At 38.9% G+C, this 19,926-nt stretch overlaps 1 protein-coding gene and 1 pseudogene across 11 annotated transcripts in view; one reads left to right on the top strand and one right to left on the bottom strand.

Moving 5' to 3' along the window:
• The window catches only part of PDE4D (phosphodiesterase 4D), a 1,918,796-nt gene that overhangs the window by 1,485,287 nt on the left and 413,583 nt on the right, over positions 1–19,926 (top strand). The window contains exon 1 of one of the 11 annotated variants that reach the window (XM_069096361.1): positions 16,494–16,720. The exons of the other annotated variants lie outside the window; for them this stretch is intronic. Coding sequence (XP_068952462.1) covers positions 16,632–16,720 — 89 coding nt within the window. The 5' untranslated portion in view covers positions 16,494–16,631. Of the gene's footprint in view, positions 1–16,493; positions 16,721–19,926 lie in introns of those variants that run through there. 11 annotated transcript variants of the gene reach the window in all.
• LOC138167455 (phosphoglycerate mutase 1-like) lies at positions 1,363–7,562 on the bottom strand (annotated as a pseudogene).

Raw genomic sequence — 19,926 nt, 5'->3', positions numbered from 1 at the left:
TGATTTGATGTCAGCTTGGAAGGAGGCCTCTAGTGGATCACCCTGAGATCTGTCCTTAACGCTATGCTGTCTAATAGTATTTTTTTTCTTCGTGACTTCTGTAAAGTCAGATTAGCAAATGACCCAAAGCTGAGAGACACAAAGCACTTGCTTTTTCTTTTTCCAATGTCCACGCTTATCTTTATGCTACTTTCTATGTTTGGACTATATTCCTGATATTCTGACCTGTTGAGTTCCCTTCCCAACCTTCAAGACTCTGATCAAGTACTGTGTCTTCTGTGAATCCTTCTCCGATGCTGTACACATAGAAGATTCAAAAAACATCTTGAAAGGCTACAACAATGGGCTGAATCCAATAAGGTGATATTTAATTGGGATAAATGGAAAACCCACTTCTTGAGTGACAAAAAGTGAACTTCACAAGGACAGAATGGGGAAAACATGACTAGATAGTCTGTGTACCCTATGAGAGAGAGAGAGAGAGAGAGAGTGTGTGTGTGTGTGTGTGTGTGTGTGTGTGTGTGTGTGTGTGTGGTCAATGGAGAGGAAGTTTTAAGAACATGGGATGTTGTATTCCTGTTGTAGTCTGCCCTGGACAGATCATATCTAAAATAATAAACTCATTTAATAGTGGTTAGTAAGCTAATGAACTGGAGAAGAAAATAGCAAACCACTATAGTATCTTTGCCAGGAAAACCCCAGACCCCTGATCAGGCCACGAAGAGTTGGACACAACTGAAAACAACTGAACAGCGGCAATATTCTAATAGCTAATATATATATAGTGCTTTAAGGTTTGTAAAGCATTTATTGTTATTATCTTTTTTGATTACAATAACGGGGGTGGGGGGGGTAGAAGTGGTATTATTACTCCTATTTCACAGTTGAGGAAACTGGGGCAAATAGAGGTTGACTTGTCCAGACCCACTGGGAATGGTTTGAGGTCAGATTAACTCAGGACTTCCTGACTCTGGATCCAGCACTTTTATCTACCACACCAATTAATTGCCTCTAGATTCCATGGCATTGACAAGCTGGTTAATGTCCACAGGAATGCAGCCAGAATGATGAAGAATTGTACAGAAAGTATTTGAAGGAAATGACAGTGTTTTCCCAAGGGAAGAGGAGATTTGAAGAGCAGAAGTGGAGAGGATAATTGGGGGGAAAGGGAGACAGGGAGACAGAAGATTACTATCTTCAAGTATTTGAAGTGCTATTCATAAAAGAGGATTGGACTCATTCTGCCTGATTCCCACCAGCAGTTCTGGGATCAGTGGCTACTGGTCCAGAGAGGCAAGTTTAGATTTGAGGTAAGGAAAAATTTTCTAACAATTAGATTTTACCTTTTGGATATGAATGGGTTGCCTTAGCAGATAATAGATTCTCTCTCACTGGAGGATTTTATTGAAGTCTGGATGAGCATTTATTGGAGGTGATTATTGTTCAGGTACAAAATGAATTCTGAAGTCCCTTTCGGGTCATATAAGATCAGTATTTTTTGATGGAAACCTTGGGAAGGGTCTTGATGTGATCATTTCATTCATTGTTCTGATACTGCATTTGTTAACCCTAGAAGAACTGACATTTAAGAATAACTTGAAGGACCAAACTGGGTCACTTGATTCAGTGCTTTTTTTTTTTTTTCTTAAATCCATGAGACAAAGAAAATAGCAGTTAGGGGAAGGAAAATTTTTATTTCTAAGTAAAATAATTATATTTTTGTATAAATCAACACACTTGTTTTTCTTGTGATAAAACTCAATTTCTAGGATAGAAGATAGAGAGATAGGACAGCAGTTGATGGAAAAAATGACTACTGACTTTTTAGATTAAATAAAATTTGCACCTTCAGAAAAAAATCTGTGATTCCGTGATCTGTAATCAAGAATGTATTGAAATTTGTAGCGGTGAAGCATGTGCAGCATTCTAAGAGTTATCCATCCACAACTGCTCTAGGATCAGCTCAACAGAGGGAACAAAACAGCTGACTTCCTTTCAGCCTGGAGATCTCTCTTTGATGGAAGTTGAAGAGATTTCCCTTAGGCCTGCCCATTGGCGCTGACCTTTGTTTCTTTGCAGTCAGGGACTTCACTCTGCCTCCTTCCCCTGGGCCATGACTGTCTGTGGCTCCAGGGGATAGAGGGAGCTGTCTAGACTCCAACTGTGTCTCCTTACTCCCACTCTGGGGTTCATCTGATTCTCAATTTAATATCATAGAATCATAGGTTTCTCAAGTTCTGATGTTTCTAAGCCCTGTGGTCTCACAGCCTATGTCCTAGCTCAGTGTATTTTCATTTGAATGTGAATTCTAAAGGTTTCCTGGATGATTATTGCTTAAAAACCAGTCAAAACAATAAATGAGAGTGGGACTGAGGAAGCCAGTTATAATTTGTTTTAAACAAGAGGTGCTTTAAAGGAATAATCTGAACCAAGGGCAGCATTTATGGAATTAAAACAGACTTTTAAACTAGAAATTAACATAGATCCGTATATGACTTTCTTGTGATACATCTTGTTCTACTGATTTGGAAAAGCTGTTTCTTTCTAATATGACCTGTATTGATTCACCAGGCATCATTTTTTTTAATTGCACACCACTCCTTTATTATAGTGAACAACACAAAAAGGGGAAGGGGGGAGGTTAGGACAGTTATACTAAAATTGATGAGGACCCAAGTGGCTGGACATAATGTGGAAGGCAACTGGACACTGAGACACACTTCAATATCATCTAGGGGCATTTTACTGCCATAGAACAGAGCGGGGGCTATAAAACATACAATGAAATGTATTTGTCCACCCCTTAGAAATCAAAGAACTCTCCCTTCTCTGACATGGATTGAGATCTCTGATGACTACCAAGAGTGACAGTTTAATTTCAAAAGTCACTAATAACCAGCCTAGAAGGGTCTCTTGTGAAAGCAAATGTGACAAACATTGGGACATCTCAACCTCCCAGATCCATTTTTCTTGAATTAAGGAGGAAATAAGATTTTCATGATTTGTTAAATAACCACCCGAGTTATAGGTAGCTTACTACAACAGCCCCTGAGAGGGCTGCCCTACTTGCAGGACTGGCTCATAGCAATAAGTGGACCAATTGCTTCTTTCAACTCCCCACATTGCTCACTTCTTACTATGTCCCCATCCCTAACCCCTAACCAGGTCCTTACTGAGCCAAACCACCCAGGAGGCATTTTGACTAATGTGATTGAGGGGAAGGGCAACAAGAGAGAAAAGAATTGGTCTGAAACAGGGAGGAAATGAGAAAAGTAACCATTAGTCCCCCACCTGCAGCTATGTGTTGTGTTCCCTAAGGCCATGGTCAGTGTGTGGAGCAGGCAGGGGAGAGATGTGCTGGGACAGTGAGAAGGGAAGGACCTGGCTACTGCTGGCACATGCTGGTAGCCTGCTTTCACTTCTTGGCCTTGCCTTGGGCTGCCACAGCCTCCATGGCTTTGGAAACAGTCTCTTTGTCCCGGAGGAACTGCATGGGCTTGACAGGTTTCAGATTCTTGAGCAACTCATGCACCATGAGAATGCCAGGGGGCAAATTCAGCTCCACAATTGTTTCTTCAGACAGACCCTCAAGATGCTTGACAATCCCTCAAAGACTATTGCTATGAGCTGCAATCAGAACATGTTTTCCTTCCTTGATCTGGGGGACAATTTCCTCATACCAGAAGGGTAGAGCCGGGGCAATGGTGTCTTCCAGGCTCTCACAGGAAGGCAACTGATCCTCAGTCAGATCTGCATAGCCACTGTCCTTGCTGATGTTGCTGTAGAAGGGGTGGTCAGGCTCCATTGGAGGTGGTGGGATGTCATAGGATTGTCGCCAGATCTTCACCTGGGCCTCACCATACTTAGCAGCCGTCTCCGCTTTGTTGAGGCCTGTCAGACGTCCATAATGCTGCTCATTGAGGCACCAAGTCCTCACTACAGGCAACCACATCTGGTCAGTGGCATCTAGTACTGTCCAAAGGGTACGAATTGCTCTCTTCTGGACAGAGGTGAAGCAGATATCAAATTCAAAGCTAGCATCTCGCAGCGCTTGGCCGCCATGCTTGGCCTCCTTGTGCCCAGAGGGGGTCAGATCCGTGTCATAGGCGCTCTCTCCATGCCGAATCAGCACCAGCTTGTAGGAGGCCATGGTTGGGGCAGAAGCTGGGGCAGTGGGGATCAAGGAGACCGGCAGACAGGCAAGCATGCACTCACCAGACATCTATTTAACACAGACCAAGGTTCAGATGTGAAATTCTCATTGTACCAGGAGGCTCTGACCTCTTCTCTGTGACTCTCTTTCATTTTCTCCTTTTTCAGTGAATTCCCTTTCAAGGGAGCTGCTCCCAAACAGGAGTCAGAAGTGTTTGGTAATCATTTGCATGAGCTCTTCAATTTCCAGAAGACTAAAATTAGGTTTCTCCTGCTGCCTTTGAGATATAAGTTGCCCTTGACAAGAGATCACCATCCAGTAAGAAGGAACAGTGTATCAGCTTTGACTTTTTCAGTCTGCCCCTCAGCAACCACAGGAGAAAACTGTACTCATGAAAGCCAATCTGTTCCATTTGTTAGAGAAGAAGCATGTATTGCCTGGTGGTGGTCACTTTGCCCAAGTGCTTCTTTGTTATAAGAACAGAGACACCCAGTAGTAATGCCCCTTCCTAGGTGGTGAATCTCCTACATGGATTTCTCCAACATCAGTAACCTCAGGATGTGGTAAGCCAACGAACACAAAAGTTGACAGCCAGTATAATCTAAAATCATGTTTCCATGCTACAGAAGTGAGAGATGTGACCCAAAAGCCGCAAGACCTGGGTTCAAATCCCACCTCTGACACATACTGTCTGTGTAATGTCTCTCTGCTATCAGCAACCATATACGCCTATAAGGTGTAGAGAGTGTGTCAACCTGCATTGATAGAGGGAGTTTCCTCACATGGGAGTTCTCCATACAAGAGAAATCACTGGCCCAGTTGCTATCCTCTATTATCAGTCAAGCAATCAATAAACATTTTTAAACACCTGCTATGAGTCAAATATTGTGCTAAATGCTGGGAGTACAAAAAGAGTCAGAAAATAGGCCCTGCCCTCAGGGAACTTACAGTCTAATGGGGAGGGGAAAACATGCTAACAAATTTATACAAAGCAGGCTATATACAGGATAAATAGGTAATAATTAACAGTGAGAATGCATTAAAAGTGTGTAAATCACATGTACAGTTAACTTCAGTGGATCAGCACAAGATGCACAAAGGTAACTTTTCATCATTGTCAATCATTAGTATCTCTTCTCCTGTGAATGACTATTCCATTGGTCTTCTACATTGTCTCTTATTTTTATAATTACTGATATCCCTACTATAGAGAGGCAGCTTCATATATATATATAGAGAGAGAGAGACAGAGAGACAGAGAGAGAGAGAGAGAGAGAGAGAGAGAGAGAGAGAGAGAGAAAGTGCCAGACGTAGTCAAGAAGACTCCTCTTTGTGAGTTCAAATCTGCCCTCCAATGCTTACTAGTTGTATGACCCTGGACAAGTCACTTAACCCTGTTTGCCTCAGTTTCCTAATCTGTAAAATGAGCTGGAGAAGGAAATGGCAAACCACTCCAGTGTCTTTGTCAAGAAAAGCTCAAATGGGGGTGGCTAAGTGGCGCAGTGAATAAAGCACCAGCCCAGGAGTCAGGAGGAACTGAGTTCAAATCTGGCCTCTGACACAACACAAAAACTAGCCATGTGACCTTGGGCAAGTCACTTAACCCCAATTGCCCTCCAAGAAGCAAGAAAAGAAAAGAGAAGCTCAAATGAGGTCACAAAGAAGCAGACATGACTGAAAAAATGACCAAACAGCAACCACTATAGAAACAGAAAACCTTTGTGATTCATCTACCCCCAAAGCAGAAAACAATTATAAAGTCATAGCTAGAACTTGATATATACAGGGGAATTTCGTTACAACATGCAAACTCTATTTGGATCATAAGATTATGGAGTTAGAACAAGGAGGGGCCCCAGAGGCCATTCAATCCACCTCCCTCTTTTTACTAAAATTGAGACCCAGGAAAATCCAATGAATTGCTCCCAGGGCACACAGGGCATAAGCAGCCAGAGGTGGGATTGGTACTCAGGCCCCATGAGTCCAAAGCAAACATTTGTTCCATCCAGATTAGCAACATGGTAAATAAGAGTTCCAAGATTATTTCTAAAGCATCGTTAGTGAGTTCTAATCATGAACAATGAGAATTAGAGCCCAGTCTTGATTGTTTAGTCTTGATTTTTACTATCCCATCAGATTTAATAATGCCTCACATTTGTGTAGGGCTTTGTGATTTTAAAAGTTTTCAGATTCATTATCTTTTTCATTCAGTTTAATATGGAATATTCTCATCTCTTAAATGTCAACATTCTTCCACTGATACTTGATTTTGGATCATTGAACACTATGATCTCAAAGGAATCAAAACTGTAGTTGTCCCAAAGGGGAATGAAAAGGCACATGGTAGGGGCTGAGACAGAGGCATATTACTAGGGAAAACTTGGCCATGAAAAATGACCAAAGACATATTATCAAGTACGTATATGGCTAGAAAATCAGATGGATCAAATATTTTGGGTGTTTTTTTTTAATGAGAAGCAATAGATGTACATACTGAAAACTATCTTGGTACCTCCCCTTCTTCCCCATGCCCAATATCAAATTAACCAGTGTGGTCTCCATAGTATAGTATGATCGGTGCATTTGACTAGTGTTGCATAGGAAGCAAATAATAGAAACAGAATTTGAACTTAGGTCTTCTGATTCCAAATCCATTGTTATTTTCACTCATGATTTGTTGCCTTTTCTGGTTTGACTCTGTCATCCCTCCTTCCGTCCTCTATTAGAAAACTCATCATCCTGAATTAACAAATTGGCAAACCCTAATCAAGAATTGGTGGTGACTTATTATATCATACATATATTATTCCTTTTCCTGGATTTTCAAGGCCCTTCAACAAGTATAATCTCTCTTGACCTACCTAATTTTATTTCCCACTGTTTTCCAACATGAACTCTCCCCTCCAAGGCAAGCTCATTTCTTTATTCTTCCCCCAGCTTGCCATTTTCCACTGCTCATTCGTGCCTGTGATTGGGGACTACGGGGGAGGGCACACTCTCTTACATATTCTACCAGTAAACATTTTCCACTTCTTTCATAGCTCAGATTGAACTTCCTCACTTTCCAATGCTCACCCCCACTTCCAGTTACAGAACATGAAGAGAGAGATGTGCCTGAGGTAACTCTCATTCCTCAGGGCGACTAAGCACCTACCTGCCCCAAGCTGTCAAATTCATCACTCTCCTACTCTCTAAACTTGAACTCTGCATCTCTCCCACCAGCCCACCTGTTACTCTGCATTTGTCCCTGATTTGGTCTAAGTTTTTCTTGGAGGTGATTTGTCATCTGACTTGCCCTCAGCCAAAAGGAATAACCTGTCTGTAGTGTCTATCTGTGTCTGTTTCTTATCTCTACCCCCCCATCTCTCTCTCTCCTTCTCTTTTTCTCTCCCTCTCTCTCCCCTCTTTCTCTCCCTCCCCCTTTTCCTTACCTCCTTTCTCCCTCTTCCCTTTTTCCTACTTCCTTCTCTCCCTCCTCTCTCAACTCTCTTCTCTCTTCTCCCTCTCCCTCTCCCTCTTTCTTTTTCTGTCTTCTCCTCCCTCTCTCTTTCCCTCCCTCCTCCCCCTTTTTCTCTCCTCCTGTCCATCCCTCCCTCCCCATCTCTCTCTTCTCTTCTCCCTGTCTCTCCCCTCTCCCTCTCCCCATCCTTCCGTCTCTTGCCCAAGTAAACAGCTAATAAATGGTGGCGCCAGAACCATGCCCCAGGATAAAGCATATTGTGGAAATAGCATTGGAAGGACTGAAAAGGAAATAAACTCTCCTCTTTTGGATACAGAGGCAGTAGATCACAGATGTGGAATGAATCACGTTTTCAGACATGCTCATATATTGTTTTGTTCTCTTAAACTGAATCCCTTTTTTATAAATGACTTCTGTTGGGGGTGGGAGGGTCTTAGGAAAAAACAGCAACAAAACCTTTAGACACATTTTTTCCTTTAAAAAGATGAAACATAGGCTTGAGAAACCTGAATTCTGGTTGTGGCCTCCACCACAAGCTCACTCTGCCACCTTAGCCAAGTCACTTTGCCTTATGAGCCTTTCCTTAAACTTTCAAATAAGAGGGTTGGAGTGGATCAGCTTAAAGATCTCTGATCCTTTTTTGCATGATTCTGACTATTCTTCTGTCTATATCACACTGCCTTCTTCTTACATGTCTGAAAATGTTATAACAAATATTTGCCTGCCCCTTTTCTATTTATATGGAGGAATACCAAACATGGTCATGGAAAAAAACTTCTTGACCCCAAATGTGAATGCATGAAATGGTTTGTTTTTATTTAGAGATTCTTTGGTAGTTTGTTTTTTGGTTTGGTGTTTGGTGTTGTTTTTGTTCATTTTTAAAACTTTTATTTTTAATTTTTGCTTTTTTTCTCTACTCCCTGAAGAATCTTTTGGTTTCTCTGCCTGGTGATTCCATCACTTCTTGGCTATTTGTTAAAATATTTCTGAAAGGCCCTAAGGGGCCATGTGTACACTTATTTGGTTGGGAGTCAGCATTCCTAGTAACATGTGCTACTGTTAAGGCTGTGAAATGTTTTCTCTTTAAACAACCTGTTTTCAGGAACTCATAACTTGTTGGAAAATAAATGGAAATTTTCTAAATTTAGTGAGCCCAAGATTGGTTAAAAAAAAAAAAGTTTGAGAAGAAGCCTGTCAGTTATTTTTAGTTAATTTTTTCCCTTTTTTTTTTTTTGCATTTTATGTTCCTATAAACAAGGTTCAAATTAGGACATAATACAAACATATACCCCCTTTCCATCTGCATTGTTTCTGATCTGCTTAGATTAATTGGAAGGATTATTTTAGAATTAACTATTTAAAAATATAATTTACTGCTCTGTCTCAAGGAAATCATATTTTTAACATGTAAGGAAAAACTAGAAATAAGTATTTCTGGGGATACAGGTCAAGATTACACCTAGTGACTTTTTTTCCTTCAATGCTCAGATTTTTAAATATATAAACTAGGTGACAGAGTTAATTAGTAATTTATTATAAAAAGGTGAAAACCATTTTCACCTTTGAGGTAGTGAGTTATTCACAGCAGGGGCAGTTTACAAGATTCGACTCCATTCAGTTCAAATATTTATTAAAGGTCCTTCCCTTGTTCTATAATCAGATGAAAACTAAAACATCCCCTGCCCTCAAGAAGCTTGCATTCTATCAGAAAAACTAAATGTATGACTATGAGAGATTGTTGTCTGTCTTTCATTCTCAAAGAGATCCAGAGACATCACAGGGTGATGATTGGACTTTCATGTGAATTGGATTTAAGTTAGGCAGAGCTGTGCAAAGTTTCATTCTCTCTCCAGAGCCATCTGAGTCCAGTGACAAGACTAAAAACAAGATAATTGAGAATGGCCCTGGGATACAGTGCATGACATTGGCCTTTCTAAATGAAGGTCTTTCCCAGGTCTCAGTCTGTCCCTTTAAATGAGTATGACTATAAGAGATAAGGGCTATCTTAGACAGTTGCCTGAGGCTCAGAGAAATTTATTTGTCAAGTGTAGACTACAAGCTAGTAAAGTAAGAGGCTAGATTTGAACTCAGATTTTTCTTACTCAATACAATAAAGAAAAAAAAGCTCTTCTCCTCTAAAGTACCCTTAACCCTTAGGGATTACTGACAGTATAAAAAAAAATACCATTGGGACTCTAGGTGGCACCATAATGCACAGTGCACTGGACCTGAAGTCAGAAAGGTCTGAGTTCAGATATGGCCTCAGACACTGCTGTGGGACCCTGGGCAAGTCACTTGCCTCAGGTTCCTCAAATGTAAAATGGTGTTAATAATAACACCTAACACCCAGGGTTGTTGTTAGAATCAAATGAGATAATAATTGTAAAGCACTTAGCACAGTGCCTGTTATTCAGTCAATCAATAAATATTAAGCATCAGTGCCATGTAATGTTTCAGTTAGTTGTTTCTCCAGTGATAACTAACTCTTTGTAATCCCATTTGGGGTTTTCTTAGTGGAGATATTGGAGTGGATTGTCATTCCTTTCCCTAACAACATATAATGTTAGCTATTTATTGTTGTTGTTGTTGCTGCAAAAAGGCAACTATTTACTTACTTTATGTCAAATTAAAAAAAATCCAGGGGCAGCTAGGTGGCCTACTGAATAGAGTACCAGCCCTGGAGTCAGGAGGTCCCAAGTTCAGATTTGGCTTCAGACACTTGACACTTATTAGCTGTGTGACCTTGGGCAAGTCACTTGCCTTCCCCCCTCCAAAAACAAACAAACAAAAAAAGCCCAGAGTTTTGGTTGTTGTTACTGTTGTTTGATTAAGGAATAACCCTGTATGCCCAAGAACTTATAGTTTATCCTTCAATCAGGATAATGTTGATATTTCTGGTTTTGTTTCATTTTACATGCAACAGCCATCACTTTGGGAGAGTAAAGGGAGGAATTGAGCAAAAAAGAAATATTAAATCAGTCAATAAACATTTATTAAATGTCTGCTGTGTACCAGGCACTGTGCTGGGGATGTAAAGTGAGGGGAAAGACAGACTCAGTCCTTAAGGAACTTAGGATCTAATGGAGGAGAAGACAAGGAAACAAATATGTACCAGCAAGGAATAAACAGGAAATAATTAAGATAAGGAAGGCAATAGAATTAAGGGGAATTGGAAAAGGATTCCTGTAGATGAGATTTTAGCTGGGACTTAAAGGCAGCTAGGTGGCACCATAGTGCACAGAGCCCGAGGCCTGATGTCAGGAAGACTCATCTTCCTTAGTTTTAATGTGATCTCAGACACTTACTAGCTATATGACCTTGGGCAAGTCACTTGACTCTGTTTGCCTCAGTTTCCTCATCTGTAAGATGAGCTGGAGAAGGAAATGGTAAATCACTCCAGTATCTCTGCCAAGAAAACACCAAATGGGGTCGCAAAGAGTTAGACACAACTGAACAAGAACTAAAGGAGACTAGCATTATTTTATACTCCCTTAAAATTAGGTGAGATCCCAGGCCCATAGATTTAGAGATAAAAGGGAATTCAGGGGTCATCTAGTTCAGCCCCTTGATTTTATAAAGAATCTGAGGCCAAAAGCAAGGAAGTGACTTGGCCAAGGTCATGGATAATAAATAACTCAGGTGAGATTCACAGCAGGCCCTTTGGCCCCAAAGCCAATGCTTTTTCCAATTACAAAGGATCTAAAAGTAGGAGGATATAATATATGTATCAGAAGCCTTAGCTTTTTGATAATCCTAGTTGCCCTGCAAGGCAAGATCTTTGGGGGTCTTCTTTTCCTTCCCCTTCACCTACACACCAGTAGGATCTGAGAGGACCATCCTGTCCTACATTTCTTCACAAAGATCATCCTGGGAGAAAAGACCATTTCCTCTTCCTTTGTCCCACCTGTAGAAAAATGGAGAGAGGGTTGGAGAGGGTGAGACTTGATGGGAACAGTTTATTTGAATTAAATCCTGAGACCTACAGAATCAAAGAGGTATGTTATAGAAGTTTAAAACCATCAACTTAGTTTGGAATACTTTGAAGATGTTCATTCACCTCGGTGGGAATTCAGGGTCAAAGGCATATAAACACATAAATCCTGGCTTTGTGTTTCTATAACGTCACTGCCCTTTTTCAACCAGAGATACAGACTGTTATATTGGGCATTTAGAAACTTGGACACAGTTACACATCCCTTCAGAATAGGACTGAATTGAGCTCTAAATTAAATAAACAAACCTTGTATTTTGCAAATGTACTTAGAAACAATACATACTTATCTGTTGACTGGGATTTAGCTGTGTATAACCCTCAGATTGGCACTGGAAATGCTTTGCTGCTGATTATGGGCATTAGTTAGTATAATGAAGACCCTTGCTTTGCAAATGCATTACCTGCACTGGGTAAATACTTGGCCTACTATCCACTTGTCTACTGGGCCTATTTTCTGTTTTCTTCGTGACAGAATCCATTAGGGCTGTTTGTTTTGGAGTGGGTAGCTAGCTTGACTTGGACTCAGGAAGGCCTGGTTTTCCAGATCTTACCTTTAATACATGGACAATTCATTCCCTTTCTACTCCTGTAAAATGGAGATATATACCTATATAGCTAACTACCTCACATCGTTCTTGTAGGGCTGAAACAAGGTAGCGTATTAGAAAGTGCTTTGTACCTTTCAAATGGTTATATAAAATATCATTTTTATTTATATTCTTTATGTATTTTTGAAATTTTTTTCATTTAATTTTATTTTTTCAATGTCACTTATTTTCAGCAAAGTCTCTCACAAAGGAGGTTTGTCAAATTATTTTTTTTAATTGTGTGCTGTTAAATTGTACCCAGATATAGGCAGGGTTAAGCTTCTGATTATCCAGTCATACACCACTATTGACAAATATTTCATAATGAGGCATTATCCTCAAACCCATCTTTCTGCCTGTTTTGGTTTCCTGAGGCAATATATTTCAACATTACTAACCCCTCCAGGGTCAGTCACCCTTTTGTGCCCCGAAGTTCTGCTAATGATGAAAATCTCCTACTTTCCCCTTTTTTCTAATGATAGCCGTACTAGTCCAGAGGCCTAGTTCTTAGGAAATTATATGTAGGATGTTTGGAAACCCTGCCCTGCCCCACCCTCTACTTTTTTTTCTTTATGAGAATAAATTTGCAACATGGAAAATAATTTTTTCTATTTTATTTTTTTGTAAGGGCTCTTTCTGTTGGGCAAATCCTAGATGAGGCCTTTCTCATCTGTGTACCTTGGGCAAGGCTTGACAGCTACACCCCTTGGGTGCTGCTGCCCCATGGCAGATTTGAACTTTAATTGTCACTCCTGTGATTTTCTCCTTATCACCCAATAAATATCTGCATGCCACGGAGAGTGGAGTTTTCTGGCATTAGTGATATGTGTATACTACAAGAAAGTGTCTTTCATTGGATTCTCCTTCCAGACCTGACTTGTCTGTCTTGAGTCCTGTCTCTTCTGTTGGATCTCACAAACCTTATTTGTATCCCCAGTGTATTGTACAGTGCCAAACATTTAGTAAGAACTTAATACATAATCCTTGATTGATTAGATTGATTGATTGGTCACTTTGTGACAGCTGTCAACTTGGATCCAAAGTCCCACAAAATGTAATAGAGCAGATACCCTGTTTACCAAACTGCGCTACAGGAGAACAAAACAAGATATATTTTAGATATTTAGGATAGGTTTGGGCCTTCAGCATTAGACACTACTTCTCCCTAAATTTTTAAATTTGGTTTGGATTTTGAGGGGGAAAAATTTTTCCTTGTATATGGAATAGTTCTGTCTGCTCAACCCTGTTTATTAAAATATCTCAGAAAAATAAATACTTTAAAAATTGACAGTATTCTAAATAATCAAAGTATTTATGCTTCTTATCCTTTGTAACTTTTGTTACCCACAAAGTAGAGTTTTAAAATAGCAGATCGGAACCCCAATGAAGGCAAAACTGTGGCCTGGGAAAATACCTTTTGGTTTTCCCTTTAGAATTTTTTTCCAGTTGCATACATTTTCATGATTCTGCCATGATCCAGACAATCCCTGAAAAAATAATGGTAGTATTTATATTTGAAATCAAGGCTTAGCTTTCCTCATGAGTAATCTCAATGGTAAGTAGCTTATTTCTATGACCTTGTTGAGACCTGGCAACCTGAGAGAGATTATGTGTAACATGAAGGAGACAGGAAGGGGAGGGGGCAGTAAAGTAATTAGAAAAAATGCATAATGATAATTGGGAAAGGTTCTGTTCTTTTACCCAGTTTCTCATTAGGAGAAAATTGGCTAAGCTCCTATTTCCTTTCCATAATTCCATGTTAGTAATTATTCTTTGATCTTGGTTAGCTATTCACAGGGTCTGCTTTCTAGAAGCATTTGGAAAGTAGTAACCTATTTGGCAATGGTAACAGGAGCAACTCTGCCTTTTTACCTGGGCTCTATATTTCTTTTTTGAGAAATAAGAACATGCTTCTTTCTGTCCATGTCTTCCTTCTGGGTATTATAGCTTCAGGTTTTATAGGTAGTGGTTAACCATTCACATCTTAGTATTAAAGCCTTTACAAAATGTTTAATGCATAGTCCCAGAGACCAAGGTAACTAGTTATTATTCAAAAAATACCTTTGCTTGGGGCTCATATTACCAAGAAAAAATGAAATTATAATCACAGTATAAGAGGTTTTGTGTGTTTTTTTAACTTCTTACATTAGTTAAATGAGGTACGATCTTCATTATTAGAAACCTGTGATGTGTCCATCATCTACCAAATATAAATAGTTTTTAGTGTATATGTTGAGTGTGAAGGGGGCTATTTGTTGTGGTTGTGTGCATGTTTATTTGTGTGTGTGGTTCAGAACCATGATTTCACTGTTGTCAGGTATTATTTCTATAGAAACCCTCTCCACTTTTAAAAGTCACCTGGAATGGTGAGAAGTTAAGTGATTTACAGACTGTCACAGAATCAGTATGTGTCAAAGGCAGGATCTGAACCCCGGTTTTCCTGACTGCTGGGCTGGTCCTCTAGTGGGTACCTCTCAGTTACCATTGATGAATTATTAGTGGGGATGCTTATATTTTGGAAAGAAAAAAAAGGAGGTAGCCCATCTTTGGCAGACTAGGACTTCTTTTTGTGCCTCTTTTCCTTTTTCAGTACTCTCCCAGTACACCAGAACTTCCCTGCTCTTGATTTTATGCTGCTTTGCTTCCAAATGAATGCTTTCTGGTTCAGTGGAAAGAATGCTGAAGACAGAGGCAGTCAATGGACCTGGGTTCAAATTCTGTCTCTGCCATTTACTACCTATATAAACATGGGCAAGTAACTTATCCTTCCCCATTTTTTCATCTGTAAAATAAGGGGTCTGGACTAAATAGTTTCTGAGATCTTTTCTAATATTGTGGAAGATCTCAATGGATAAATTAATTCACATGGTATTTTCATTCCAGATGTGTTACCTTTCCCAGGGATGTTTGCTTTTTTTTGGAGGAAATAGATTAGTATCTAAATACTAACCTTACTTAGGACCCAGATATATCTAACACAAAGGAATGAAGTGATAATAGTGAAATTTCCTGTATTATTGTGGAGGCTGTGAGAGAAAACATGGCCCTCCTTCTCCTCTCTCCGCAGTACTCTAGTATATCACAAATGTAATCTCCTACTCTGCCAATATTTGAAGCCAACCATGAATAGGAGCTAAAAGGATAAAGGGGAAAAGTTTGTGAGGAGGTAAAATTTCTTAATTGGGAAAAGGGAGTAACCTAAGCATGGGTGAAAACACAGGTACTTTTAAGAAATAGGCAATATTTGATCCTGGTCTTAGTTACTAAGGAAATTAGAGGAACAGATTTTTAATGTGTAAGAGAGCAGGGGAAGCTATTTGAATTAGGCAGATGAGTGTTCACTGCCTTTGAGCTTACCTAATTGTGGATTTACTACAGTCCAGAGGAGACTAAATGGCTCTTCTGCATTCCAGCCTGCTCTAATCTTATCCAAAAGAAGTGGAGCTATTTCTTAGTTTACAACTGAGGTTACTAGCAGGATGGTGTTTGAACTGGGGTTGATGGAATGATGTGCTGTTAATGTGAGCTGACACACTATGAAATCCCCAGGGTAAACAAGCACAAGTGATTTTATTGAATTTCTTGGTGTCTGCATGTACTGTCCCTTAAAATGTTCCTACCCAAAATTAGCTTGGACTTGATAAAAATAAGGAGTTTTGTTTGCCTTTATTAGTCACATAATCTGAAAGAAAGGATTTCTTAGAAAGTTTAAAGCTTCCAAGGAATAGGAAATGAGTATTAGTTATCCAAGACAGTCACTGTAACCTCGTCAGAGATATTGCTTGCTCAAGGAAAAAGTCTGAAGGTGACCTGCCTGTTTGCATTCTCATATTGACTTTGTCAGTAGTAGGAGTAGCTAATGGCATTTCTTAGATCAGTAAACTATTTTTTATAAATGTGGTGAATAACTATATAAACAAACTCTAAGATTGGCATAAATGTAGGTGATATTATATGAAATTCAGGCCATCCCCATCATGAGTCTGAAAGAGAAATCATTTGTTAATTTCATTTTTCAAGGTTCACAGTGAATTTACATGTTCAACTTACTGTGCCTTTGACCTTCTGGGTTTTTTTTTTTATCTGCTTTTCAGGGGTAGACTGTGACTTTATTCTTTAATCAGTGTTATATTTAAAAACAAGTTTGCAAGGGAGTGTTTCTCACATTAACAATGAGATAAGGGCTTGGGATGGAGCAATCCCTGTTGCAAAGAGAAAGTGTCATGCAGCAGGAAATCCTGGTTATCCCTTCCAGTCCCTGAGCAGAGCTGAGCAGGCTACCTCTCTGGCAGGGCAGCTCAGCCTGTCATGCAGAGGAAACTCCCTTACTCAGTTACAAGTGCTTCATGCGGGGCACAGGGGCCCTGGACAGCTCTAGGGCTGGGCACCATTTGCGAATGACTGTTTCTTCGAGCTGTTTTGGAGCTATCTCTACAAATGGCCTTTGTTTCGGATCCCCTTGGAACCTCAATCCCCCGTCTGTCTCCACGATCCAAAATGAGATTGTGTTTCTCCAAATCCTACAGGTACCTTTATTCCCTGTTGTAGCTGGGAGAGATTTTCCCTGGCCGGCTTACAGCTGTTGGGTCTTTGCAGATGGCCTTTGGCAGGTTGAAAAGAAGAAATGCTGTTCCTTCTTTAACTCATATAGCATTTGACAAAATGTATATACATGTGTGGAATATGAGATCATAAAATACAGTCTTTGAGATAGTCTCGACTATGTTAGAATGGACTAATAGATGTGAGTCATCATAATGGTGAATTTGATGAAAATTAAAATTTTGAACTTAAAAAAAGTCATGTTACTGCTCATTTGGAAATGAAGGAGTTTAGTAAGTCCAGTGTGGTGTAAATTTGGCAGTGTCACTTTTAAATTAGAAGAGAAAGGGAAGGCATTTCAATCCCTCAGGTACAAAAAGGAATTTGAGAAAGTGTGTTTTGAAGTTGTCCAGGATATCTCCATATGGAAGGGAATAAAAGTTTTTCATAAGCTGGGTTATGATTGACAGTGACAATATAAAAGCAATGATTTCAAAGTAGTATTTTAATCCTCTATTCCCAGAGGAATTCTAGAAATACTATGAAAAAGTTTTACCTCCACTGACATTTTCTCTGGACAAAGTGAAAAATAGTAAAACAATAATTTCATTATCAAGTTTATAGCTATCTTAAACTAAACCACTAGGTATAGAAGAAATTCTTGGAAATAACTATACTTTTTGTCTCTGCTAAGGTGAACTGAACATTTAAAATGAAAATATCGATATATAACATAGTTTGGGTTTCTGGTTGGGCAGCCATAGCCTGTAGACAAATTAGGACTGACAGAATAATGTATGTCATCTGGATAATAATTTAGGAATAGGGTAACTCCATCCTGAAAGTTTGCAATATTTGTTGAGATTGTAATTCCTGAGTAAAAAGCAATTATTTCCTAAATTTCATCAACAATAACTCTTGGATATGACTATGTCTGAGCACTATGAACTTCATCATAAGGATTTCTTTTACATTGCATTGTTAATTTTAACTGTAAATTTTGTTTGTTGTTACAATTTTAGAAAACTAAACATGAGAGAAATGAAAGGATAGAGCTTATTTATTATATGATATATAAATATACCTCAATTTTTCCTAATTCTCAAAATCAAAGATGAATGCACTATATCTGTAACCTTTATGCTTTAAAAAGAACCATCTGCTAAACATGCAATTTTCTTAATAAACATTTATTTTCTTTGTAGTGGATATAATGTATTTTCTTTGTACCTAATGTTTTAGTGTATTTTGAAGTTTTCATTTATTAGACTTGAAATCTAATTCAATTCTGCAAGGATTTATTGTATGCCTGCTATTTTCCCAGCAAGGTGGTAAGATTGATGCTGAGTGTTTGAAAAACTGTGTGCTCAGAACAGGTCATCTAAAATCTGAAATAGTCACTATGTGATGAATAACTCTGCCTTTCACCACCATATTAAAGATAGTCTAACATAAATTGGTTTCTGTTCTTGCCAGGACAAAATGACTTTCTAATGGGGGAAGGGGCTTAGTAACTCTCAGGCCATTAGGATTCCATTTATATCTTTGCAGCTACCGTGCCCGGTCAACTGAAAAAACAAGGTCACTGGGTATTTTAGATCCATGGGGTCATAGTATTTACAGCTGAAATAAAACATTAGAGAATCTCCACTTGAATGCCCTAATTTTACAGAGGAAGAAACTGAGGCCCATAGAGGTATCATGAATTGTCCAAGGCCATACAAATGGCTTTTATTAAGTTACTAAGAAGTGTATAAATCTAAATGTTGATGGCAGTTTGCCAGAATTCGGAATGGGAAAGATTAGTCAACCAACATTTATTCAATATTTCTCCAAGCATCATTTATTTATTCATTTATCATTTATTCAACATCTGTTATGTGCCTGATTGGGGATACAAAGACAAAAATGAAGCAGTCTCTGCCCTCAAGGAGCTTATATTCTATTGGGAGGGGGAAAAAGCAAAACATGTACATAAATAAGCATATATAAAATAAATACAAGACAAATAGGGGTGAACATAGAAAGGACAATGGACCCTAGAGAGATCATGAAGGCTTCACTTGTAAGATATCCCTTGAGCAAGTTTTGAAGGGAAGAAAAGGATTCTGAGAATCAGAAGGAAGGAAGAGCAGAGTGCCTTCCAGGTATAGGGTGTACAAAGGCAAGGAAGAAATGTAGGAGGTGGACTTTCATGGTAAATGAAGTGTCATATATAAGAAAGGGCAAAGATGTGGCTTGATGAGAAAATAGAGTGTGGGATAGGAAGTAATGTAGAATAAGGTAAGAAAGGTACATTGGGGCCAAATTTTAAAGATCTTTAAACACAAAATAGGGAGCTTATATTTGATACTAGAGGCAGCAGGAGGCCATGGAGTTTAGAGAGAACAAAAAATGGTAAACGGAGGACTAAAAATCAACATGTTGTAGGGGTGAGAACTCTCTTCTGGAAGTCAGATGACCTGGTAACGCCCAATTCTGACTCTACAATTTTTACCTGGCCATTTTTGATCAATTCTTGGTCATTACATTTAAGTTTTATGGGCTTCAGTTTTTTCATGTGTAAAATAAGTGGTTTGGACTAACTGATCTATAAAGTCCCTTCTAACTCCAATTCTATGATTTTCTGAGAGTTAAGAGAAGAGATGATGAAAGAACTCAGAACTCCAAAAGGATCAAGTTAGCAGGCCCAGATGAACTACCTGCAAAAGTACTGAAAGAAATGGTGAATGAGATTGCTCAGATACTCTTAGTGGTAATTACAAAATCATAGCAAACAGGAGAAGGATACCTACCTGCAGTTATGGAAATAGGTGGTGTCTCCATTTAAAAAAATGAAAAGGGTAGATTCTTTAAGCTAACTGTATATTACGCTTTTATCATGTGATTATATGTTATGATTATATTGTATGACTTTTTGTGATTATTGGCAAAATTCTAGAGTATCTTATTGAAGGGATATTTATTGAACATTTAGAAACAGAATGAGTGATATCTAAGAACCATATTCATCTAAAAATTTCATCTAGTTCACCTAAAAATTTGGCATAGTTATTCCTGCTGTCCTTATAGATAGGTTAGAAAGATGTGGGGTAAATTATCATACAATAAGGTGGATTTTTTATTGTTGTTCAGTCATTTCAGTCACGTCTGACTCTTTGTGACCCCATTTGGGATATTCTTTTTTTTT

This window comes from Petaurus breviceps, unplaced genomic scaffold, assembly GCF_028583685.1.
Source record: "Petaurus breviceps papuanus isolate PSGF00001 unplaced genomic scaffold, PetGlider_PUasm1.0 229, whole genome shotgun sequence".
Lineage (NCBI taxonomy): Eukaryota > Metazoa > Chordata > Mammalia > Diprotodontia > Petauridae > Petaurus > Petaurus breviceps.
The sequence above is the reverse complement of the archived record's forward strand: the minus strand, read 5'-3'. Positions and strand labels throughout refer to the sequence as shown.